Genomic DNA, 25,937 nt, shown 5'->3' on the forward strand with positions numbered 1-25,937 from the left:
GCCCTTGTGTGGGATGTGGCGCGTGTCCTCTACGTAACCTTTCGGTCGTTTTTGTTCATTTTCTGTTTCTTCGTGGGCATTGAAAGAACGCCTGATTATCTTGTTGAACATAAACTTCCAATCAACATAAGCTCATTGTATGCCGTCGGATAGCAAAATACCTTACTGTAGTGGTTATTTATCATAAGCAGACAGTAGTCTCGTCCCTCTCATCCCAAAACCACACCCCCGTGAACCTCATTTTTTGGAACCAAAATTTTTTTGAGCGGTACACCTTAGCGTCATTTTGTAGGTGAGTGGCTTCACTATTCGTTCATTTGTTGATTTAGTACAGATACTTTCAAGGCCCATAGGGAACAACAGCAAGAAGTGGTAAAGCATTAGGGAAGAGAATATGCAATTTTAACACGAAATTGTTTTATTCCCGGAGTCACAAAGATTTTGCTAACGTCATATCCGTCACGGAAGTGAGGCCAGTACAACGAAGCAAGCGACATGTAAAGGGTGCACCCCTGCACACAGGGTCTTCTTGCGGGGAAGCAACCTTCAGTACCAAAGAGTACGTTATAACACGAAAGTGTTTTATGCCACGATACCCCAAGATTTCACTGAAGTCATATCCGTCACGGAAATGACGTCAGTACACCTTTGCCGAAGCGCCCCGCCAGTAGGACGTCGCTCGCCAAGCACACCCAGAAGACAGCCACTGACCAGCAAATCATGCTCAGCTGCAGATTTCGCTGCACGTTTCACTTTCGTGTTTTACTGATTCCTATTACAGAGGAATCAACCACAGTTTTTTACAAGTGGAATGATTCAGATGCGCATATGACAACAATGCATGTACACTATTTACAGAAATATTGCTGTACAATATAGATAATTTTTAAACGCGCAAGGTAATCTTGGGACACCATGGTATCTTTTTTAGCGTTGTCTTTTCGTCGTCGCGTTTTTGGCATCACTTATGATGGGTTTGGGTTAACCGTGTAAAATAATGGCGTTATTATTGACGTCTTGTGGCAGTAACGGGGCGCACATACAGCCAACTTTAACTCAAGGTGCAGGACTTGTTGCTGCAGGCTGCACGAACGGGGCACGACACAGTGGTGACGTCATCGGGCGGCAATGCTGGCCTGGCGGTGGCTTTCAGCGCCCGGAGGCTGGGCATCACGGCGCGCGTGTACGTCACGCAGCGGACGAGCCAATCGGTTATCGACACCCTCAAGAGGGAGGGCGCTCAAGTGATCGTTGCCGGTTCAGTTTGGGACGACGCTGACAAGGCGGCTCGGGACTTCGTGGCCAACGAAGGTTCGCCACCGTCACGATTATCGCTGGTAGATAACCGCACGGAATCAACGCATTAAGTTCCCTAATGTTATTTCATTCCTATTAACCCTCGCGCCTGCATCAGCGGACCTACGTGTCTAAAATTCCCTGTAACATGAACTATATGTTCATTTGAAATACTTTAAATACTGGTTTGTCTTTGTTTTTCCGGCTCGGTTGTCTATCAAAATGAGTTAGCGCCAAAGTTGACGACAGTTCTGCGCATAAGCATGCATTGAACGACAGGTCTTCCAATTTTGCGGTGCGGATGCATCGAGTTTAAAGGGATCCTGCAACACTTTCGATGAGCTCTTTCACTCTTTCATTCGCGTCTGGAACCGCTGCGAAAGCTATAGTTATCGCCAGCACGGAGCGGCACTGCGTGATTCGTTCGTCGCACCAGATACGCCTTCCATTTCTGCCTTGTTTTTGTGGGTTTTTTTAAAGCAAAGCTTTTTACCTCTACCCCCCAAGGGTTCTTTCGCGACCGTTGGTGTCACCAGAAAACTCCAGCTAACAAATAAAAGAATTTACTGGCAACGCCGGGAATCGAACCTGGAACTAATAAACTAACAAAGCGAGAGCCCGTTGTCTTACCGATTTAGCTACGAGCCCATACGAAGACTGGGAAGACAGGTGGTGTACTAACCAAGCACATCTACGGGTTTACCCCCTGCGTTCTCGCTGAATGCCACGTGAAAGCGTCACGCGACCAGTCACGCCCATCTAGCGGCCCTGTGCGCACCTTACTCATGTGCTAAGAGTTACAAAAATTAAAGGAAGCTCACACCAATGCATGACATCTCACTTCTACTACGCCAATGTGCTAAAGCCTGTGGCATCCAGTGTTCACGTAAACAATCACAGCTCCTTGTCATCCGCCCTCACGCCAAACCAAGGAATACACTCAAATAATCCTTGATGGCCAGGCCATCACTCCAAGCCCCAGCATCAAGATCCTAGCCGGGCCTACATCTCGAGGCTAACATCAGGAGTGACGTCTCCTTGCAGCGCCTCAAAAACAGCATTAATCAAATCATACACATGATCAGGCGAGTTGCCACCAAGAAGCGAGGCCTAAAGGAATCCGGTACCTTTCGATTAATTGAAGCTTTTGTCCTCTCGAGAGTTACTTACGTCAACCCCCTGTCTTCTTCTAGACAAGGAAGACATAGAGACGCTTTATATAATGATTAGAAAGGCGGTCGAGCAGGCTATTGGTCTTCTTATGAGTGCGTCCACACAGAGGCTGCTTAGCACGGGGCTCCACAACACCGTGGAAGAGCTGATATAAGGCCATCTTTCTAACCATAAGGTCCGACTCAGAACTGCGATGGGTAACCGCATGCTTCACCAGATTGGCTGGGCAGCCCAGAATGTCACTCCGCTTGACGTACTCCCAGACTCTTGGCAAGTAAAACTAAAGATGCTCCCTTTGCTTAGAAATATGAACCCCTCACATGACGAGGGTCACCGAAAAGCACGGGCTCAAGCGCTAAACACCACCCTCGATGGGAATCATGCAGTTATCTACACAGACGCCTCCAAACATCGAGGGCAGCGATACGCCATTATCGTGGCTACCTTCAGAACCAACCTCCTTGCGTGTACCTCTCTTAGGACCCAAGAAATGACGCCAGCAGAAGAGGCAGCCATCACCTTGGCTCTCGCTCAACCAGGGGTTCGGAGGGTAGTCATTGATTCCCAGCAAACCTACTGGAATTACCAGTAGGGTTGGGTGTCCTGACCTGCACTGCGCGTGCTAAAAAACCACTCCCCAAACGGTTTCATTCAGCTCATCTGGACACCCCCCTCACACTTCAATGGAGGACAACAAATACGCCCACCCAACAAGCCTGTGCTTTTACCTCCTATGCTATGGAGCTGCACGAGGTCAGTCACCCGCTTGTCACGTTCAGGGAGATAACCCAGCATTATCGCATTCTGAGACAGACCGTACCTTCGCCTTACCCTGACCTTTCCAGAGAACAACAAACTACCCTACGGCTTATACAATCCGGGCTCCTTCCCACAGCCAACGCGTCTTCACTTAACGCATCCGAATCGCTACGACGCTGAATGTAAATTTTGCTCAGAAGTAGGAACACTCCGCCCCGTAATCGGGGTGTGCGGCTTTAGCCTTGAGCACCCTCCTCTCTTTCCGTCAACTACCCAACCAGAGCAATGGGAGATGCTGCTCTCCAGGCCCTCTTTACCTACCCAGCTTCAGTGGGTGGACAGAACACAGGCGCGCGGACTGCATATGGGCCCCACGGAAGAAGGAATCACTCCCCAGGGCTGCACTCTGGGCCGTTCAGAAATCTGAACAGAAGTATTTCTTCCCCCTGCTCCTTCTCTGCCGCAAATCTCGTCGCCTCCGTCCGCGGCGCAGAGACGGAGAAGACGGATCGTCTAACACCGGGTTGGAGCTTACTTTAATTTTATAAAAAAAGTTTCCACTCTTGTGCTACACCAATACAACTCAACCAAACACCGTTCATGCTTCATGCATTGATTTAACCTTAACAAGAATGTCTCTTTGAAGTAATAAATGGTGTGGTTAAGTGCATTTCACTTCTCTCTGGTTTTGCTATTTGTAGAGCGATGTGAGTGAATTTAAGTGACGTCGCATGGGTAATCGTTATGGGTGCCGTTTACAGCTTTGCTTTCCAACCACATTCACGGGGTGGATTGGCGCGATTTTTTTTAAGTTGCTATCAAAAGTGTTCATTGCTGCAACTGAAGGAAAACCGGCCAACAGCCGCTACATGGCCTTAGTGACGTAATTCGAGCCGGCGAAGAACGTCAAGACCGGGAAAGAGAGAAATCTTTTGATCGAGCTTACAAGTTATCTGACGGGCATAGAGCAGCAGTTTTTGGCTGAGGTACTTTGCGACCTCCTAATCTAAGTACTGGTTGTGTTGGGTGACTACGTTCTGCAAGCATTTAAGATTTTTTAAAAAAGTTGAAAAAGTGTTGCAGGGTCCCTTTAAAAGCGGTGATGTGGGCGACAGGAGAGGGTGCGCTGGCTTTATGCGCAGTCTACGCGTTATTTCACTGCTCTAGTTTTTATTACAACCTGTCTCTCTGCAGCCGGGATGATTGGCGTGTCTACCAATGCCACCTAGAGAAACGTCTACGCACTGCTCGCTCTAGTTCCTTGCGCACACTGTGTTGAACATTAGTATTTTATGGTCCAACTCGTGATTTGCGGTACACGGACCACCACAAGAACGTACTCCGCACCGTGGTTCACCACCCGGAGAGGCGATGGCAAGCAACTACACTGAATGCTACACTTGACCATCTGATCTGTATTCATTTCTGGATATAATGAGCCCACGGAAAACGACGACAGAAACTATTGCTGAGTTCGTACTCTCTCCCCTTTTCTTCGTTTTCTTTAAGAGGGCGAGGTGAACCTTGCTCTGTGCGACAGGTCCCGACACTACGTTTTTGAGGCTACCGGTTCCAGCATACATGATAATTTGACTAAGGTGACTGTTACGCAGTGAGCACTGCCATGGAGTACAGTGGATTAAAACTGAAGCAACTATCCCCTCCGTCTTTTCAGGAGGCTTCTACTGTCATCCGTTCGACGATCCAATCGTCTGGTAAGCGTCCTTTTACGGCTTTTTGTCGCATGCATGACGCCACGAAAGCTCAAGAATTAACCTTTGCAACAAGTCAAAACGTTAGTAGGAATACTGCAAGGGTTAAATAAACTGCGACATCTATTTGTATTAACTCGCCCTTTCCGACTACCCGTTCTTTCAATTTGTCCATCCTCATGTAAGAACACCCTCCCGTTATAGCCGTCCTTGAAACTTTGACTCAAAACCCGTCAAAGTCGCCTTTCCTTGTTCCTTTTACTTGGGAAACCGTCCGACTGACGCTTTGCGCAACGAACGCGCAGTCAAGGGCGAAAGTTATGTTCCGGGTGAATGCATTTCGTGCACTGAAAGTTCGCAACGACGCCGACAGGTCGGGCCATGCGTCGATGATGGAAGAAGTGGCCGCGGATCTCCTCGAACAGGGCTTCGAGGAAGGCCCCAGCGCGGTGGTGACTTGCGTAGGCGGTGGCGGTCTGCTGTGCGGTGTCCTCGAAGGCATGCACCGCGTCGGCTGGAGGCGGGTTCCCGTGATCGCCATGGAGACCCACGGCGCGGCAAGCTTCAGGGCTGCCTGGGACTGCGGCAGACCCGTCACCATCGACGGCATCACCAGGTATGCAGTCGCGAATATGAGCTTATCGCCTACAATATGTACACTTGCGTACCGAACTGCTTCGCTCAAAAAAATATGTCCATTTACGCTGTTATAACGATTCAGTGTCTCAATTCTGTCAGTTATGCATTTTTTTTCAAATGCAGGGCGTCACGCGGTGGTGGCTGAAGGCTAAATGATATGCTAAATAATATGGCAGGAACTCCGGAGTGGGAGTTGTGAGACTGTGTAGTAACACAGGCGCGCGCAGCGCAGCAGCATGGACGATGGTCGGTCGGTCAACGACGGCGTTTATTGCCAGAATGGTGATTATATACGTTGCCATCAAGAGAGGGTAAAGGGAGGGGGAGAGAGGGAGAATCAAGGCGCACAGGGCCAAAAAGAAAAGGTGCGCGCGCAGCTGGTTTTGCTGGCCGGTACAAAACGAACGAATACAACATTTCTTTCCTCTTAAAAGTGGAACCGTTGTACCGGTTTCCTAACTCTTGTCGATCGCCTCAGAGTGGGCTGATGTGGGACCGCCTCAGGAGGGTGTTCGGCCGTGACGACTGGATGTTCCGTAGCAGCTGGTGTGGGAAACCCACTCAGACCAACCGGTGCCGGTAGCTCTGTGCTTCGCTCTTGCTCCTTCCGCCTGGGCGTGCGTTGCAACGCAGGAGACGCGACCGGAGTAGTCACGCTGTCAGGTTCACCTTCAGCCTCCGCGCCTTCAGTCGCCCCCGCAGATATGCAGACTCCGGCGTCGATTCGCGACGGCGGCGGACTTGGTCGATATGACGCTGCACTACCCCCGTTGGCGTGTCCACGGCTATCATTCTCGCCCCCGAAGCAGATTTTACACGTCCAGGCGTCCATCTTTTGCCGACACCGTAGTTCCGCACGTAGACGCTGCTGCCTGATGAGATGGTCCAGTCGTCAGCGCCCGGCGACAAGTTCTCATCCCTGGGCGGCAGGCATGTGTCAAGACGGGAACGGAGCTGGTAGCCGAGAAGCATTTCCGAGGGTGACTTTACTTCCTTCTGCGGGGTCCTCCTGTAATGGAATAACAGGCACATGAGGTTATCTTCCAGTGGGCCATCTTGCATTTTCCGCAAGCCGTCTTTAATGGTTCGCACTGCTCTTTCCGCTGCTCCGTTTGACTGAGGATGGAAAGGCGCTGTACGCAGGTGCACAATATTGTTTCTTGCTACAAACGTGGCGAACTCCTGACTCGTGAATTGCGTGCCATTATCGGACTCGATTGTGCGTGGCACACCGAACCGACAAAACATACTTCTTAAGCAGCGAATGGTACCCGCTGTGTTCGCATGCCTCATGGGTACTGCTTCAATCCACTTCGTGTGAGCATCTACCACCACAAGTATCATCTTGCCGGCTAACGGGCCCGCAAAATCGATGTGGATCCGGGACCACCTCTCGGCAGTTTTCGGCTAACTTACCGGTGTTGCTGCCGCAGGCATGGGCAGGTTTTCTACACAGCTTACACACTGCGCCGAAAATTCCTGAATCTCCCTGTCCATGCCCGGCCACCAGAACAGTGACCGCGCCACCGCTTTCATTGACGAGGAGCCCTGGTGTGTTTCATGTAGAAGCTGCAACATCCTTTCCTGCGCCTTCCGTGGTATGACGACTCTGTTGCCCCAATAGATTAGCCGGTGAGCCATCGACAGCTCCATTTTGCGATCAAAAAACGGCCACAAGTCGGGCGCCATTCTACTTGTGGTTCGAGACCAGCCATGCAAGATGTATTCCGCGACCCGGGCTAACAACGTGTCCTTGGCAGTGAGCTCCTGCAACTCGTGCGCCGTCACTATACCTTCGTCAAGGGCTTCCAACGACAGTACGTACTCGGGAGGGTCCCCCTCAGCTACCGGTTCCGCTGCCGTCGGGGCTGGTAGTCGGCTGAGGGCATCTGCTGTCAGTAGTTGTTTCCCCGGAACGTACTGTAGCTTGTACTGGTAGCCTCCCAGGAACAGTGCCCATCGTTGAATGCGCGCGGCGGCCATCGGCGGCGTTGGGCGGTCAGGCTTGAGCAGTCCCAGCAGTGGCTGATGGCCGGTTACCAGGGTGAATTGCCGACCTAGGACGTAGTCACGGAAACGAGAAACGCCAAAAATCAGTGCCAGTGCTTCTCGCTCCAGCTGAGAGTAGTTTTGCTCCGCTTTTGTTAACGTTCTGGAACGAAACCCAATTGGTCTGTGCTCATCTCCCTCCGAGTGAAACAGAACAGCACCCACGCCGTACGGGGAAGCGTCACATTCTAGCATAGCTCGGCAAAACTGGATGCCACTCACTCACACTCACTCAAAAAAATATATTTATACTGAAGCACTCACTCGCACTCACGCTCGCCACTCCGCCCTCACCACTCGCTCTCACTCACACTCACGCTCGCCCCTCCGCTCTCACTACTCGCACTCACTCGCACTCACGCTGTCCACTCGTCCCCACCACTCGTACTCACTCGCGCTCATGCTCGCCCCTCCGCCCTCACCACTCGCACTCACTCGTGCTCACGCTCACCACTCGTCCCCACCACTCACACTCACTCACTCGCACTCACGCTCGCAAATCCGCTCTCACTACTCGCACTCACTCGTGCTCACACTCGGCGCTCGTCCCCAACACTCACACTCACTCGCGCTCACTCTCACCACTCCACCCACACCACTCGCACTCACGCTCACCCCTCGTCCCTACCACTCACACTCACTCGCGCTCAAGCTCACTATTCGTCGTCACCACTCGTACTCACTCGCGTTCACGCTCAACACTCCGCCCTCACCACTCGCACTCACTCGCGCTCACACTCACCACTCGTAGTCCCCACTCGCACTCACTCGCGCTCACCACTCCGCCCTCACCACTCGCACTCACTCGCGTTCACGCTCACCATTCGGTGTCACCACTCGCACTCACTAACGCTCACGCTCACGACTCGCATTTCCTATTTACACTCCCTCGCAATCGAACTCACCCCTCGCAATGGCCACTCACACTCACTCGTACTCACCACTCGCTTCCTCCACTCATGCACTCGCCACTCCCATCGCCCGCTTACGCTCACTCACGCTCACTCACAACCGCCACTAATTCACATTACAACTCGCTTTGTTCCTTTGCAGAACGGGAATTTAATTTTAACTTCGCTTTGTTTGTAAACCAGATGAATCGTTCCATTTTGTGGAGACCTTAAATGTGGCCATATTGACACCGACACCACAGTGATGTCGTTTCATGAAGCGAAAAGGAAATTCGGTGTTTTAAGAGCTTCACATTGGCTATGGGGCGTGCCCCATAACAATCGCTAAATCCGAAAAACTTGATTCAACTGACAAAAAATCAAACCGTTCTCTTAAGAGAATTAAAACTCGAAGCTTTCTCCCGTCAAAGCCTCAGTTTAAAATCCAAACGGATTCAACAGTGTCGAAATGGCGCAATCGGATAGACGTCGGCTTCATATCGCGGGGGACCCAACCGCGATTCGCACCATGGGAAAGGTTTTTCTTGAGGCGCTTCATGTGCCTTCGCTTATCATCATCATTGCTTTGTGAAACCCACTATAAAGTTCGCTTTCCTGCGGTGCTTTTTACTCAGACGCCGACGCCACAAGTGAGGAATGGAAAGCTTCATTTCAAAAATGGCGAAGTTTGCATTAGGTCGTGAAAGGCTTGAACCACATCGAGCTGGGTGATTTCTTTCTATGAAAGGATTGATTGGCCCACTAACACGCATTGCATTAGGTTCGAAATTATTTATTTACATATTGCCAGAATGCAATCCGGGAGTTGTTTTCGAGATGTGCGATTTATGACTCTTCGGAGCACCCAAAGGTAGTCGTGCGTACTAGGATTAGGTCTGAAGCCGGTTAGCGATGGATGAAACCAACCAGTGCGCTCGAGATGGAACTGATGTCGGTTGTTAATTAATCGGTCGATGACCTTGCACATGATAGGAGTTAGTGAAATAGGTCACAGATTTTCAGGTTTTCGCGGGCGTCTTTACTAGGCTTCGTGATGGGATGAATGATGGTCGTCTTCAAGTGCTCGTGGACTTGTCCCGTTTCCCATGATTCGTTGACAACACTCAGAAGGGCTTCATGGCCGTGCGTTGGCAGATTGCGGACATCTTGCCAAGTGATTTTATCATGGCCTGGAGCGGATCTAGATTTGCCTTGAGCGATGGCAACGTGAAGTTCTCCCAGGGTAAAAGGAGTGTTGAGTTCGTCTAGAGGGTGTGGTATGTCTATGTCGGAAAGAGATTTTAGTGCCGTTTTATCCTTCGCAGCATGCGGAAAGAGAGTCTTGATAATAGTTTCTTCTACGTCGTAATAGTCAGACTGCAGTCTCATTTGTCAATGATAGGAAGCTTTGTTCTCCCAGGGTAAAAGGAGTGTTGAGTTCGTCTAGAGGGTGTGGTATGTCTATGTCGGGAAGAGATTTTAGTGCCGTTTTATCCTTCGTAGCATGCGGAAAGAGAGTCTTGATAATATATTTTCTTCTACGTCATAATAGTCAGACTGCAGTCTCATTTATCAATGATAGGAAGCTTTGCTTTACCGCAAAGGCTGCGAAAGATGCCCCATTATAAGTGAAAAAGGCCTCTCCCTCTTGCCGGAGCCGATGGCAAAGATTTTGCCAGTTTTCACTTTGTAATGTCTTTTGGTAATCGTTGATTTTCTTGCATAGTCGTTTCAGTTTAATGAGGTCAGGGTGACGTTTGCCACGTTCCTGATACTACCTGGTGGGACATTGAGCCGTTCGGAGCAACCTATGCATATGGATATCTGGGTTGTCAACCTCAACAGTGCCGATGACTGATTCGGCAGGAGATGTACGAGCATAGGAGACGTTAAGTATAAACACATTAAAGAAGTCAGCACGAGTGAATGCAACCTTGCCTTTGATAGCTTTCCATGCTCTCGCTTGGAACGCGTGGCCGAACTATGTACACTTCGGGGAACAAAGTAGGGCAGTAAGCGGGATGCGTATTGACCGTCTTGACATTGCTTTTGGCGTCACTCGCGAAGTGCTGTGAATTCATATTCTTGTGCCGCCTTTTGGTATCCATTCGGTATCCATTCGGTGACGTGAACCGTGAATGGCGCTAAAAAAAGGTTACTGCTGATAAAACAATAGTGGCGGAAGCGGTAATACCTTGTGTTATGCAACTACTACGACGGCATGCGCTATCGCAGCGCGTGATGTGTATGAACACTGAAGGCAAACGTTTTAGTTTTACGGGCCTTCGTGTCTGCGCTCCGCATAAACGGTAATCGTACTCATAAGTTTACTCCTTCCACTGACAAAAAATGTCACGACTTTCTTACTTCCTTGACTTTTCTTACTGCTAAAATCATTTCTTGCGACGCTTATTCTCCCACGGCTGCCCGAGCGAAAAACCTGTACAGAACGATGGCAGGCTGCCTTTCGCGATTGTGGCTGTCCTTCGCGCAGCAGTAGCGGCGCTGCCACTAATTCTTTCCTGCAGCCTTTTGTTCCTTTCAGACCCTGCAACTTGCAATTATAACTATGTTTCTTAAAAAACTTCCGCAACACAACGTCGAACCGCACGCAGCGCGTGTGTTTTTACGTGCGCTGAACGTCCGGTCGCGACATCCACGACCCAGAGTTTCTAAGCGGCGGCGAGAGGCGGCGCTGGAGTCGCGCGCAAACGCAAACTGCAGTGTCCGGTGCGAACGCGGGTTTTCTTCGGCGGCATACCGGGCATACGTCGCGTTGGCGATAGCGGAGGCGGCGATGTGGCGGCGGCCATAGAGATAATATACTGACTCTAGAGGGAAAGCGCGCCGCTCAGCCAATGCATTGGAACCGTACGACACACAGTGGCAGACATGATACAACGATTTGAAGGTTGCCAGCTGAGCTTTTGCTTACTAAAAACGGCGAAAGCGATGGGTTGTAATCTGGCAACGTGCTACTGTGTCGTTTCCGCGTCCGGCTAGCGAAGCATGCCGGGATTAATTGTAACATGGCGGACCGCTGGCCAGGCGGATTTTGTGCACGCGGCGTCGACAGCAATGCGTGGTTTTATCTCCTGTGGGTAGGTAAACGACGTGTTCTCGGTTCAGCGTGTGTCTTATATGTACTGAGACTATTTGAGCAAGATGTGGCAACGCTCACACAACACTTGCGCGCAAGCTTGAATGCGACTGATCGCATGCGCGAGGACGCCAAGGAATCAGCTGATCCTTACTGGGGCGCACAGAAAAATGAATCTCCGTCATGATCACCGAGCATTTTTGCGCTGTGCCGCTTTATTTGCCATTCTGTGACATTTTGCGCGTCACTGATTGCTTTTCAAATGAAGTAAAGTGAACTGTGACTTTAGCTGAATGTGGAGCCTTTATTGACACCAAGAAAAAAAAACGTTATCGCATGGGCCGACGCTGATATTGCCGGTGAGTCGCGGTCCCTTTGAAGCACAGTAGCGAAAGAGCGCGGTCGATCGCAGACCAACGGAGTGGCAGAATGCATGCCAAAGGAGTATGCGAAATACAGTCAGCGGCGTGTCCCGTTTTCCTTTCTGTCTACGCGTCAAGCTCTAGCTGCTTTCCACCATTTCAAAGGGAAAGCTTGCGGGACTGAATGGGCTGCACAGAGCGCGCGGGGAGAGAACATTTACTTATTGTCTTATTGTGACTGATTTAAAAAGAAACCGCATTTCGTTACCTATTTTTTCGTTCTACCTTTACGAACGTTTGCGCAAAAGTTCGAAGCACGAAGAGCTGGAAGAAGTTCCATGAATAAAACAACTGGAACGGAACGATTATAAAAGCTCCTTTTATTTCTCTTCCAACGGGAACGATCGCTGCCACTCCGTAGCCTGTAGTGAACTTGCGGTAGTCAAGGTCAGATCGGAATCGCTGTTCCGGCGTCGGTGCAGGGGCAATAGATAAGGTGCTTAACGTGAAGAAACGAATGACAGCCTCGCGAGCGCCCGGGAAGGCACTTGCTCAGCGTGTGCATCCGAGTTGTACCAGTTGTACACGTTTTCCACGCACGCAGATCTGAGCTGGAGACTGCACACACACACTTCGCAAGTCAGGCGCAAGGGCCTCGCCCCTTCCTAGCACACTTAACGAAAATCGAAACCAAAACTGAACTACACACTTTCTTTTTGTTCGCTAATTAAAGCTTAGTTACAGTAAAAGTTTTTATAGAGCTAGTTTAATTACTGAGACAATTATTTGTAACTATTTTGCTTCAGTTCTTTGTTTTAGGTAAATAATTACGGAACGACTGTTTAGAGGACTGAATAAAATTGATCTGGCAACCATGAGAATTATATCATGTCAGCGCGTCTCGGAGCTCGCTTTACCCCCCTGGCGGCGGCGGTAGCTACCTGCACTTTCTCGTTTCTGCCGCGCAACAGATTGCCGCGCCGTCCGGGCGCCTGGTTGTAGCTTACGAGGGCTCTCCTACTTCGGTTGGCTTCCGAACAAATGCCGCCAACATCTCCTAAAGTTATTCTCTTTCTCTTTGTGTATGGAGGGAGGTGGGGGCGCACAGTTTATCGTGTACGACTGCGCGCTGGGCTGACCTGCAGGCCTTCGGCGACCGTCGACAAAGTCCCGGGCAAAGGCGTCCGTGTGTCTAGACGGGGGGGACAGTATTGCAAAGGAGTATTAGGGGGGCGGGGGGGGGGGGGGGGGGAGGAGACGAGGATACACGGCGCGCCAGCCAGCCCGTATGCGCGAACAAGCGCTGTTTCGAATATGCGTCGGTGTCGCCGACTACAAGAAAAGGAAAACAAAAAAAAAAAAGGGTGGGGAGAAAGCAGGCGCCGGCTTGTAGGCGCCGCCGATCGTAGAGCGAAAGTGGTGGTGGTATCCCCCACGACAGGTACCAACGGCATAGAAGCGCGGTTACGCGAAGAATGGACCCAAACTTAGGACATAATTGCAGTACGCGCGTTGCGCAGAAATGTACCGTGCTTTTGATCAGTTGAGCCACGTTAAAAATACTGCTTTACCGTTAAATTTGAGGTTGTGAAGGAATTATAGTACAGCGTGACGTCGTTATAACAAAAGCGTGTAGGAAGTTGCCAGATAATTCTAAGCGTGCAGCTGTGGCAAAACTGCAAAACAAGAAAATGTTAGTTGAACTTGCACAGTGCTTGCGATATATTAAACATTTAAAATTCTAATATTTGTACAGTAGAAAGATCTAAACAAAATAACTAACAACTGTGCGGCCGCTGCAAATATTTTACTTTCTCAATGTGTCTTTTTTATGCTGTCCGTTTCTTTACCGATTTCAACAACTTATTTTTTTACCTCTTACGCAACCTTTTCTTTACCCTCTGGTATTCTTTAAGAAAACGTGTAGTGAAAAGTTGAGTTTTATCTGCGCCATAACTGAACTTGCTTGTGTATATCTTTTTTCTTTTTCGTCCATACTGCACGTGTTTGAAATTGAACGGTTTGGTTCATATTTTGCTTTATACTGTCATTTTACTACCAACTATTATTACATTAACAATATAATTTGCCAATAGGTTTTACATTTATTTGCATTTTTAAAAACAAATCCTTTCGTTTTTAAGCGAAGCTTTCTTTGCCTGGCTGATGGAGACCGTTTCCGAAAACGCACTGCAGGAAAGCCAACTTTTTGACGATGATGATAGTGGCGGGTGAAGTGACAGGAGTTTGAACCCCAGCGATCAAAATTGAAACCCCCAACGATCAAAATGCACGCCTCAAAAGCTTCGCGTTTCAACCTTATTTGTCGTTAGACAAATGGCATTTGAGTTTTACAACAGCGAATGCTGTTTAAGCTGGTGGTTGGGCCGGCGAACCTGCGCAGAAAAACCTCGCCGAGCGAGGACGTCGTCGTGCGCGCCGACACCGCTCGACCTTGTCGAACGCTCTGCCCCAGCCTGCCAGTCATGGAGAACTTTCAGCGGCAAGTTCGGAAATCCATGTGAGATGCAAAAGTCCGGTCTGTAATGAAGGGAGAGGTGGTGCAATAGAAGAAGAGCGCCACTCCCAAAGACGAGCAAGCGCGGCGCGAAAGCCGCTACGCCGCTACTCGAGAACGGAGGAGACGACTTTGGTACAATCCCGAATATCGCGCCGGTGAAGCAGCAGCGAAACGTCCGATCCGGAGTTACGAGCTCACGTGCATTGTACATACATAATGACCGAGTGTTCATTGCTCTTTTGGGGCTAACCACGACACCACGCAGAGAGCTTGACCGTGTCTCAAAGCATAACCAAGCAAAAAACTTGGCCGAGCCTCCAACCATAATGGCGGATAAACTTAACCGAACCGAAAATAAGTCGGGTGGGGCCGCCAGTTTCGCTGTTTGTCCACTCTTCGCGCAACTACAGTGCGAAGCTGCTCCATTTTTTGTTAATATTCTGCATTAGGCTGTTAGCGTAACTTGAGCGGGTTTTCGCATGTGACCACCGTTATGTAAAAATACCCTTTCACAAGAGAATTTATTGAATTGTAAAACAATAAAGAAGTAAATAAAAGTCGCTGGTTTTGTGAGCAATAACTATGCGTTCCTGGTTACTTTGTGTGTGCATACACAGTAATCCCTCGTTATAACGAACACAGCGCGACGGCGAAAAATTTTGTTATAAGCGGTATTTTGATATAAGCGACCACTCGAGAAAACTAAACTCGTAGAGCTTTATTTGCGCCACAACTGCGAGGAATCAAAGCACAATGTATTCTTTGAAACACAACTTTATTCAGGTGCAAGGAAGGCAGTGAGCTTTGGCTGTTTCATGTTCTTGCTGGGCGCGAGCAACCCCTTCTCTAATGTGACCAAGCAGTGACTGGCGTCCGCACGCCTCGCAGACTGCAGAGCGAAGGAAGAGGAGAAGGCTGTGGCCGCTTTTACAGGGGGGTGGGGGCGCCAAGGAACGCTACGAGAGTTTCGCGCTGGAAAGCGCCGCAACTTCCACAGCTGGAATCTGAGGTTGTGTTTGTTGAGCTCAAAAAACGTTTACCCGCTCATTGTGAGTACACAGCACAATCATGAAAACTGACCGGTTTTAGGGGCTCTGCATGATTACTGGGCAATTTTTTCCCGAGGTGTGCAGCCGTGAAGTTTGCAAAACGAGTTTTTGGGCACCCCGCTCTCGACGACACTTCACGCACCGTCGCGTCCACGCCATGGACCAATGTCTCGGAAGAAAATTCAATCACCCTAACACGCATATCGACCATTTGTCTTAAATCGGATGGCGCAAAACGAGTATGACGGGCTCGAGAAAATCGCCGGGGAAACACCAGCTTGTCAACTTGCCATATTCACCGCCTGACTCGCCGCTGGGTCATCACTGCTCGGCGCCGCCTCCGCTCGCCACTTCACTCTAAGCGGGTCCAGCTCTTCGTGCGCTTCGAGTAATGCGGCCTAAAATGCATGCGTTTGGGTTGGGACCAGAAGAAATTTCGAATAAAGCGATATTTCGAGTAAAGCGATTTCGTCATAATGAGGGATTACAGTATATGTGCGCGCGCTTATGTTTTGTACGCGTGGTTTTACCTCTTTCCTGTAGAATTCCTCAGAACGATCAGAGTACCGTATAAACCGGATTATAGGTCGACCCGGTATATAGGTCGACCCCCTACCTTGAGGTGGGAAAAGTTGACAAAAAAAATAATTTGGCACAGAAGCGCACTCACAATGTCTATATTTATTTTCGAAGCCCGTCTGTCACTTCCACTCACTATGCCTGCCGAAGTCACTCGTCCGAGCTCTCAGAGTCGTCCGAGGATGACTGCTTCGCACTGTCATCTTCCATGCCATCAGGGGAGTTGCTGATGGAGCACTTCCTGAACGCTCGTGTAACCATGTCGTCGGGCAGCGACTGCCCAGAGAAGGACACCCAGCTTGACACGGTCGCAACCGGCCCGTATAGGTCTTTTTGTTGTCGCCGGCTATCCACTCATTGTACAGTTCGCGGAGCCGGTCCGCGCATGTCCTCCGGGGCGATCGTGAGCGAAGTTCCCGGACGAAGTCCACCACTTTGTTCTCCAACTCGGGGTGCACCGCTTGACGTCCACAGAACGATCGGTTTCGGGGGTTGCACGCGCACAGCTTAGATTTCTGGCTCCGCCAGTACCGCACACTTTTCTCTGAAACGCCTAACTGGCGTTACGCCGCCATATTCCCATTCTGCTCGGTGACTCAATCGCCGTCAGCTTAAAGGCCGCGGTGAACTGGCGTCGAATGCCGCACTCATCTCGGAAAAGAGACGTACAGAAATGTATGCACGCACGCGTAATAGACGAGTAAACGACGAAAAACTAGAGAAAAGCGAAATCAAATAAAGGCCTGATAGAGCGAGAGAGCAGTCCTACGCGAATGGCGATTGGCAACGGACTACGCTTGCACATTGTTGCCAGACAACGATTTACATTCTGCCAATGACCGCTATATAAGACGAGGGGTGACTTTTGTGCGGATTTTTTTGGAAAAAAACTCGACCTATATTCCGGTTTATACGGTAGTCGTCAAAGATAAAGATGTTAATTACATTCATAGAGGGCTAAGACAGCCTTAATTTACGTGGCCAGTGTAGCAGCTCACATGGTTTGTGTAGATATTTCGTCAATAAAAGCTGCCTCTTCTGTCCCGTCCTATCTCGCGTTGTGAGCGTTAGGCCTTTATTTTATTTTTCTTATTTTGATTGTGTCGACGTCCCAGTAGGGTTCCCCGATTTTCACAAGTATCAATGCATTGATTTTGTTATGAGCGGCATTAGCCTTTTTGGCTGTCTACGGAACGAGTTTTCTGGGCATAGAATGCGTACTTATTTGAGCTGGAATTTAAATTTATCATTAATGGGGTCTCACGTTTTCTTAAGTCTATATACGGTTATTATACCTACCTGTCCTAATACCCCACTTTCAACGGGGTAAACTTCGCTTTTGGCAAGTGAAAACAAAAAATTCTCGCAAATTTTTCGCAAGCCATGAATCAAAGCTTTTCAGGACTTATGTAACCTAGTTCGTTCACGCTCTATAAAACAAAAAAACACTGCAAATTCTGACAGCGGTAGCAAACATAAAAAAAAAAAGATCCGTTCGGAAGGAAAACTCGGTAAAGCTGCTGCCATCTTTCAAAGCCCTGGCTAGCGTGTGCGATTAATCCTATCGCTTAGCGCGCTATCCACGGCACTAAATTTTCCCAATGAATTCATTACAGACAGCCCTCCAAACAGTTTATTCCAAAGAGCAATCCAAGCTGGAACAGGGCTCACAGCGGGGATGTCCAGTAAAACTGGTAAAACACCGCCACGAAAGGATAGAAAGATGGGAGCAAGGTGTAGCAAGGCGGGCTTGGCCTTGAGCGCCGTTGATTGAGCGCTGGGCAGAAGAGGCGGTGGAGGCAGGCGGCGCCGTCGTGTCGCGGCGGCGGTCATGATGGCGACGATGGCGACGAGCTGCCGGGCAGCCGCCACCCTCCCCCTTCCCCCCACATTTTCCCGTCCGCAAGCGGCGCCAGCCTGCCGCACAGGAGCACAGCTTGATCCTAAACTACGCCGTCACGTGTTCATTTGGAAAGTTTCCGCGAAATAAGGGGAAGGACGGGAGGGAGGATCGGATTCACTAGCACCCCTAAAAAAGCTACGCTTGAGAGTACTAACACTTCGTGCACCAGGAAGCGTCTGGGGCCATTTTGTTTCTGTCTGTCGTGCTGCCACCTCTCCCAACGAAACCGCTGCTGGTTGTGACGGGCAGAGTGCGACCGGGCGCTCTAGCGTCCGCGCTGTAGAGTAAAAGAGAAAGGAGGGGCGCCCAGAAACAAAATGGCTGCGCCAATGTGTAAATAATTATCACGTGGTGCCGACCGACCAATGAAAATGCTGGCGGCACACAACAATCAGAGAAAATAGTGCCGCTACTCTAAAAGCCTTTATTTAGTAACGTTAGAATTAACCCGGCAGTCGGCACCATAGCACCGCACATTTCGCGAGTGCACCCGCCACTCACGAGTGGCGAGCGGGGCTCACTACTTGCGAGTAGTGAGTGCACTCGCACTCGTGAGTGGTGAGTGGGGCTCACCGCGAGTGGAACTTGCACTCGTGAGTGGTGAGCGGCATAGAGTTTCATACTAATATACACTAGAGGGGACACTGGCGCTAGTGTCTATGCGAGCCGTTGATCGTCTGCTTCAACCCCCATGAGGGCGGCCATGCCAGATAGACGTGTGATTTTCGAACTTGGCTTGACTATGCCAACATCTTGACTTGACTCGAAATATCTTTTTTAAATTGAAAAGCTACAACTAATGTTTATTACAGTATAAATTATTAGTCGCATAAACAACTTGTACTATACGTTAAGTTTTAATTAAGGTTTAGAAGTACTCTTTTATAAAAGGGGAAGCGATTTGTGAACGGCATACGCGGCTGAGTTTAGCGGAGCCGGTGATTCGGCGGCGAAGCGTATTTTTTTTTCCTTTTTTTTTTTTTTTTTGCTTGCGAGTCGGCGGCGGTCATGGTCAGCGCAGCGGTAGCATCGGTGGCATGTGTCTGCTGAAGGGCCGCTGCACAGCGTTAAATTTCGTTCTGGAAGACTACGAGTAGCGGAGCGACGCGTCATATAACCCCAAGTAAGTATACACGGTTGTTGTTCATTTCCACTCATAAGTGTAATTGTTGTCGCCTTACCCGACGTGCGGTCGGCATGCTGACAAAATCGTGAAAGGACGCTGAGTAACAGCTGATCGTTTGCTTTGGTGCCTTAAACAAGCCATAACGGCCAACTCGACCACGGAACTCGACCATATCACCTCTGTTCGTCGCTAACACGCAGACGATGTTTTATTGACCGGATGGTTAATCGGGTTCTTTCTTTGTTGTACTATTCGTGTATTCTTGATGTCTTGACGCACTGTAGAGCTGTTTCTGTGAGCAAATGTTAATTTTATATGTTGAGAGCGACAAACGTAGGAAACAGGGTATCTTATCAGGCCACACAGTGAAAAAATTCTCGTACTTCATTCGTGTTAACCTTCCAGAAGACGGCCTCGTCTTGCTAAGAGCGGCAGGCATGCAGGGCGATCTGGAGCAGTGGGCTGCATTTTACGGGAGTTCCTAATTTTGTGAAAATTCCCGTGTAGAATGTTTCTATTAGATGACCAATAACGCGCACTGATATATCTAAGCAACGTGTGTGTACATTACACGCCCACAAGTACCAATCATCACCTGTCTAACCGAGGTCTCACGCCCAGATATAACCAGGTACGCGTGTGAAATTGAAGGCTCTCTATTTTTTCCAGTGCCTCTATACAAGCGTGCCGAAGCGCAGGAACAGTTTGAAATTACGTGCGAAGGTGTCAAACAGCGTAAATGTTGCTGATCAGACGGTGCTTGCCTAAATAGCAACTAAATAGTGCCTCTGGGGTACCATTTCCATAATACACAAGCTGCCTTCATGCATTCGTTGTTCCGTAGCTGTTCCACAATAAGTTCAAAACATTTACTCATTTTGTGTGGTTGTTCAGTCTTGAATAATCCAACTGCTAAAGTCATGTCTTGTTAAAGCACGACCTCTGAAAACATTGTTGGCGTCCTGTGAGTTTATTGTATGTGCCTTCTCTTTGGTTTAAGTAATGACTTCAGTGTCAACACGGCAGCGCGCAGCTGATCGTAACTGTGTGTTTTTATGAGAAAGCCAGAGTCATTGAATATGTTATGTTGCTGGAACCCTTTTTGTAAATAAGCATGCTGGTGTGCTGGATTTTAAGAGTACATACTTGTGCTCTAAATATCTGTACAAAAGCCTTGCAAAACCTTCAATGATGCCATCCATTTCGATACAGGTCCCAGCTGTGTCAGCAGTGCAAGGAGCAGACCAGCAGGCAACACAAGAAGCTGCACCAGGCATGCAACCAGTTTCCAAGTCAGGGTCATTGGATGGATCATCAGCAGCGCAAGACAAGGCAGGCATGCCGCCAAGCTGCCAAAAACACAAAAATTCTAGCAAGGGCCACTGTTGAAAAAGCAAAAGGGCTTGGGGAGAGGTTGATTGCAGCCTACAATATGTAAATAGTAAAAACAATCCTGTACATTCAGCTGCACAATAAAGAGAAAAACAAGTGGTGAGGAAAGTGCCTTGTAGTGCATGGAAGATGTTCTTTGAATCTTGCTTGTTAGGCACTCAAGATTCAAACTATTTTTCTCGGGTGCAAGAAAATTAGTTGTTCAAAACCATCCATTGTATGCATAAATGTGACTTATAGCAGTGGCTTCATTTGCGATAGCCTTGGCACAGCATGAAACCAACTTCATTTAACTACCATGAGCAGCCATTTGAAGACTTGTGTACGTGCTTATTGAACTGAAAGAATGAAGTGGAAGTATTCTGCGTGGTATTTTAGCCCACTGTGTTCCAAAGTGGTATTCACTTGAGGGACCCTGCTGAGGAGGACTGTGTGTGGTGCCAATGACTGTGAGAGAGCTGGCACGTCCTCACTGCCCATGTAAACCTCTATTGAAGCCAGGTTCTATTGTGCACCTTTCACAAACTTTTTTGTGACGCCGCCACCTCCTCCAGCAACATATTCATGAAGGTGTGACGTAGGGGATCAGCTTTCACCACGTGAATGTCAGTTAAAACTTACATTATACGTTGTGGCTGCAGTTTTTTGTTTATGCACCATTGATGTCTGCCCAAACAATGGATTGAAAAATGTTAAGCTGCCCTTTCCCATCTTGCACTGTTAGTACGGCTCAAAAGGTTCTGATCAATGGGGTAGAAGGCTGCCTCACCTACTTCTGGCTGTTATCAAGTTGCAGATTGTATCCACCCACTGCTGTTCACTGTGGCTGTATATTGTCATGCCGAGTGTACGCTGTTTTAAGACCCTTGTTTTGTTCGTTGATCAGATATTGTTGCCCTGCTTCTACTGTGCTGGCAGATGCTGATCGAAACTTCTGCTCTAGGGTTTTTTTTTTTTCCAGCTAAGCTTTTCTAGGGTTCCTTTCATGCAATCTTTTTACCGTAACCTAACGTCGCATTTGTTCACCACTTACAGTAACCATTTTGTTGATTCCTGCATAAAGCAGCGTGCGTACATCAGTATGCTGGTTGCGAAAATGGCAATGCTGGTAGGTAGCTACAAACTAAATCCTGGTACCAATATGTTCACAGTGGCTCTTGGATGGGACAATAAATACATTGATGCGACATGCTTATGCCTTCACTCATTTTCACTGCATAGTTTGCATGTTTGCTGTTCACCAGCCTTCAAAATTTCAAAACAACTTCCTCAAGGTAAGCTTGCACTCTTGCTTTTGTTGTATTAAGCAATGCTGGCTCTTGGATGGGACAATAAATACATTGATGCGACATGCTTATGCCTTCACTCATTTTCGCTGCATAGTTTGCATGTTTGCTGTTTACCAGCCTTCAAAAGTTCAAAACAACTTCATCAAGGTAAGCTTGCACTCTTGCTTTCGATGTATTAAGCAATGCTGTGCTTTTTTTATTAGTGTTACAGAGTATGACTGTGGTGAGGGCTTTTTTATAAATGAGTGAAACGGAATTCTGCACTTTGCTGTTGGCACAATAAATTCACACAGCACTCGCTTAGTGCAGTCGCCAACTTTTTCTCTGTGCTCAATATGCCTGTCTCCAGGCGCTGAGCCAGGGTTCCACTAACGCAAACAGTTGCTACAGCAACACCTGCCACTGGATGGGGAACACTGTGACCAATGTAGAATCACAGCGACTTCATTGAATAGCAAGCATGCATGCCGGTGATCGCCTCATATGGCTTCACCAGTACAGCCGGTAAAAGGCTTGTCTATAACACAGCTTTCGTACTCAGCCCTATCCTGCCCCGCCGGTGGGGGATTTCAATAAAACTACTGCGGAATTCTGAAGTCTTAGCCCTTAACTTTTGCCTCCGACATGTTTGGAACGAGTATGTTTCGGCAGTTTTCGGATGTAGCTGGTTGAAGTTGAAATCGCTGTTATAGACAAGCGATTTACCGACTGTACATAGCTATGTAAGCCATAGTTTATGGCCCAAAAGTACTGGTAGGCCCCAGGCAATCATTTGGCCACGTTCTGTTGCAATAAAGCCATTCTACCGTTGCAGAGGTACGTTTTCTTCCCCTGTCTGATACTGCACTGCATATACAGAGTATTCATTTAATTACATTGTTTTTACCTTCAGCTTCAAACACCCCATATGCGTCCATGGTTGCGGGCGGTCACAGCGATTGCGCGTGAGCCTTGGTTACACCGGTGAATACACGCAGCTGATTAGCAACGGAAAGGGACTGTGTCGGCTGTGTTGTGCTTGCGGGAACAGCCTAGCAGACGACGGTTGCACTGGCGGAATCGTCCTATGCAAGCGGCCTACCCTCACTTGTTTCGCCGCTTTCTCCCACGATAAGGTGCCGACCCACCCGCTGGTGGACGCTCCCGCAACATTAAAAAAAAAAAAAAAATCACCGGCTGTGCACACATACTTACTGCTGATAAAAGATTTTTATTTGTCTTCGGCGCTACCGTGCTCGTGACGTTATAATCGCAAGCGTAGTCATGAACGTGGCTAGGATGGAACGCACTACCCGGCGCGGAGTGCTTCCCGTATCCATTCATTCCAGCCGTGCAGTATTTGCGCACTGCAGCCGCTGGAATCAAACGCCAACAGCAATTCTGCCCCGGAATGACCCACCGACGCTTTCGACGCCGAAACCGAAACTGACGGAGCGGAAAAGTACGAAGCCTAGTACATATAACAATCGTCAAGCCTCAAGTTAAGCCAAGTTCGAAAATCACGAGTCTACGTCACACAATCAGCTCCATGGGGGTTGAACGATTGCAGCGCCAGTGTCCCCTCTAGTTTCATTAGTATGAAACTCTATGGTGAGCGGGGCTCGCCGCGAGTGGCACTCGCAATCGCGAGTGGTGAGTGGCGCTCGCCGCGAGTGGAACTCGCACTCGCGAGTGGCGAGTGGCGCTCGCCGCGAGTGGCACTCGCACTCGCGAGTGGTGAGTGGCGCTCGCCGCGAGTGGAACTCGCACTCGCGAGTGGCGAGTGGCGTTCGCCGCGAGTGGCACTCGCACTCGCACTCACCAGCCCACAACGATGGCGAGGCTCACTCACCACTCACTCATGAGTGGTGAGTGGGGGGTGTGTGAGTGCACTCGTGAGTGAGTTTGCCGACCTATGCATTCTAGCTTCAGTTCCTTGTTGGGATCAAAATGAACGAGAAGTTGCGCATTCTTCAAAATTTCTTTCGCTTTTTCGAAAGCTGTCTGCTGGGGTTCCCGCCATTCCCAACGGGCTCGTTTTTCCGTGAGCTGATACAAGGGGCTGAGCGCAGTAGACATATTGGGCAGGAAACGGGCGTAGAACGTGAGCATGCCAAGGAACGAGCGCAATTCGCTAACGTTACGTGGGCGCGGGGCTCAGACGGCGTCTACGTTCTTTTCAATGGGGTGGAGGCCTTGCCGATCTATACGATGGCCAAGGTAAGTGACGGAAGGCTGCCGAAACTTGCATTTGTCAATCCTAAGTTTAACGCCGTGCTCTGGGAACCGCTCCAACACTCTCTTGAGCTGCTCTCCAATATCACTCTTGCCTTCCGACACTAGCACGTCGTCAAGGTAGGCTTGGACACCCGGCAGCCCGCCGAGTACTACATCAATCTTTCTTTGAAAAATAGCCGGTGCGGAAGCTATTCCAAACGGAAGTCTGTTATACCGGAAAAGCCCGCGGTGTGTTTTAATGACACACAGCCCGCTGGACGCTTCGTCAAGGGGCACTTGATTGTATGCATCTTTTAAATCCAAGATGCTGAAATATTCGCCTCCGTTTAAGCTACATGTCCTCTATCACCGGAAGAGGGTAATGCTCCACCTCACATGCCGGGTTGAGGGTGACCTTAAAATCACCGCATATCCTCACGCTTCCGTCCTTTTTCAAAACGACCACGATAGGCGTAGCCCATTCTGCATGTTGCACAGGTGATAGAACACCAAGTGACACCAGCCGATCAATTTCACGAGAGACCTTATCGCGGAGGGCGTAAGGAAGAGATCTAGGCTTACAGAATTTTGGTGTCGCCGTCTCCTTGAGTTTCAGGCTGGCTGGTGGACCTTTGATAAGTCCAAGGTCTGTTGAGAAAACATCCTCGAACTTGCCGGCAAGCAGTCGGTTCAGCATATTGTCGCTTGGCTCGGCACTTGTTGTAAGGTCCGGTGCGGTCAGGTCTCCAATTGGAACGCCCGTCTTGTCAAGCAAAGCGATGAGATCGCGGCCACATAGGCTGGGTCCTGCACAGTCAAGCACGATCAGCGGACAAGGCACAGATACATTTTTATACCTCACTGCAAGTTCGAGTTCACCCAACACCGGAAGCTGTCCCGCGTAACACGAGAGCTTGATTCGTGGTGGTTTAAGCGCGGCCACTGTGCGTGGTGTCGATCGTACACTTGGCGCGATACGACGTACACCGGGGAACCAGTATCCACTTCCATGGCCAGTTCTACGTCGCCCCATCGAAACGTGCGGCGTATGGGTGGTTCCAAACCGTTTTTTCTTCCCGAAATCAACGTCCACACGTGTGCGCTATCCATGTCGTCGTTGCTACACGCTCTTTCAACTGTCAGTGCCTTTACACTCGCTGCCCGCCTTTCAACCCTTGCATCAGTTTAAGCACTGCAGCATTTCTTTGCCAAATGACCGCGTCGCCCACAGCGATAGCAGCGTGCGTTAGCCCAGCGGCAGGCGTTATCGTCGTGCTTCGTGCTTCCACATCGGCCGCAGTCATGCGACACGCCTTGTGTACGGTTACCTCGTGAGGGCGAGCGATGATGGGCTTGCATTTTTAGCACAGTCGGCGGTTCTGCACTCATATCTTTCGCATCGCTGTCGGTTGCCTCGGCTGCAATGGCCATTGTTTCAGCCTCCTCGAGGGTTAAATCATAGAGAAAGAAATATTTTTCTATGGTTAAATCTTTCTTTGCCAGTAACTGCTTGCGCAAGTTAGTTGAGCGTACGCCGCAAACAATCCAGTCCCTCAACATCCGGTCTAGCGCACTTCCAAAGTTGCAATTGTCTGCTATGCGCCGTATTTCGACTAGGAATGCGTGCACCGACTCTCCTTCTTGTTGGCACCGGGTGAAAAACTTGTAGCTTTCTGCTATCTCGTGACGCTTGGGATCGTAGTAGTCATTTAAGGCTGCGACCGCTTCGGCGTAAGTAAGGGAATTCGGCATCCGAGGTGCAATTAGCCCCGCTAGCGCTTGCACAGTCTGCGTGCTGAGTGCTGCCACCAGAAGTGCTCTCTGCCTTTTGGAGTCAGTAATAGCATTTGCTTCAAAATACGCTTCAGCCCGAATAAGGTACGCTTTCCACTTATCTCTTGT

At 49.4% G+C, this 25,937-nt stretch overlaps 1 protein-coding gene and 1 pseudogene across 5 annotated transcripts in view; one reads left to right on the forward strand and one right to left on the reverse strand.

The window, feature by feature from the left end:
* LOC144151326 (serine dehydratase-like) overlaps positions 1-25,937 on the forward strand; it is a 33,472-nt gene that overhangs the window by 4,899 nt on the left and 2,636 nt on the right. For 3 of the 4 annotated variants that reach the window (XM_077682335.1, XM_077682333.1, XM_077682334.1), the window contains exons 3-5: positions 1,083-1,311; positions 4,904-4,943; positions 5,314-5,556. In XM_077682335.1, the coding sequence (XP_077538461.1) occupies positions 1,083-1,311; positions 4,904-4,943; positions 5,314-5,556 (512 nt within the window). The remainder of the gene's footprint in view (positions 1-1,082; positions 1,312-4,903; positions 4,944-5,313; positions 5,557-25,937) is intronic. The other variant, XM_077682336.1, reaches the window with a different exon arrangement.
* LOC144151325 (uncharacterized) lies at positions 6,595-25,683 on the reverse strand (annotated as a pseudogene). The gene is made up of 2 exons (XR_013318848.1): positions 24,618-25,683; positions 6,595-7,636 (listed from the first exon to the last, which is right to left on the reverse strand). The product of XR_013318848.1 is annotated as an uncharacterized LOC144151325 (transcript).

This window comes from Haemaphysalis longicornis, unplaced genomic scaffold (genome assembly GCF_048455015.1).
Source record: "Haemaphysalis longicornis isolate Haplotype H1 unplaced genomic scaffold, Haemaphysalis longicornis Haplotype H1 scaffold_9, whole genome shotgun sequence".
In the NCBI taxonomy this organism is placed as follows: domain Eukaryota; kingdom Metazoa; phylum Arthropoda; class Arachnida; order Ixodida; family Ixodidae; genus Haemaphysalis; species Haemaphysalis longicornis.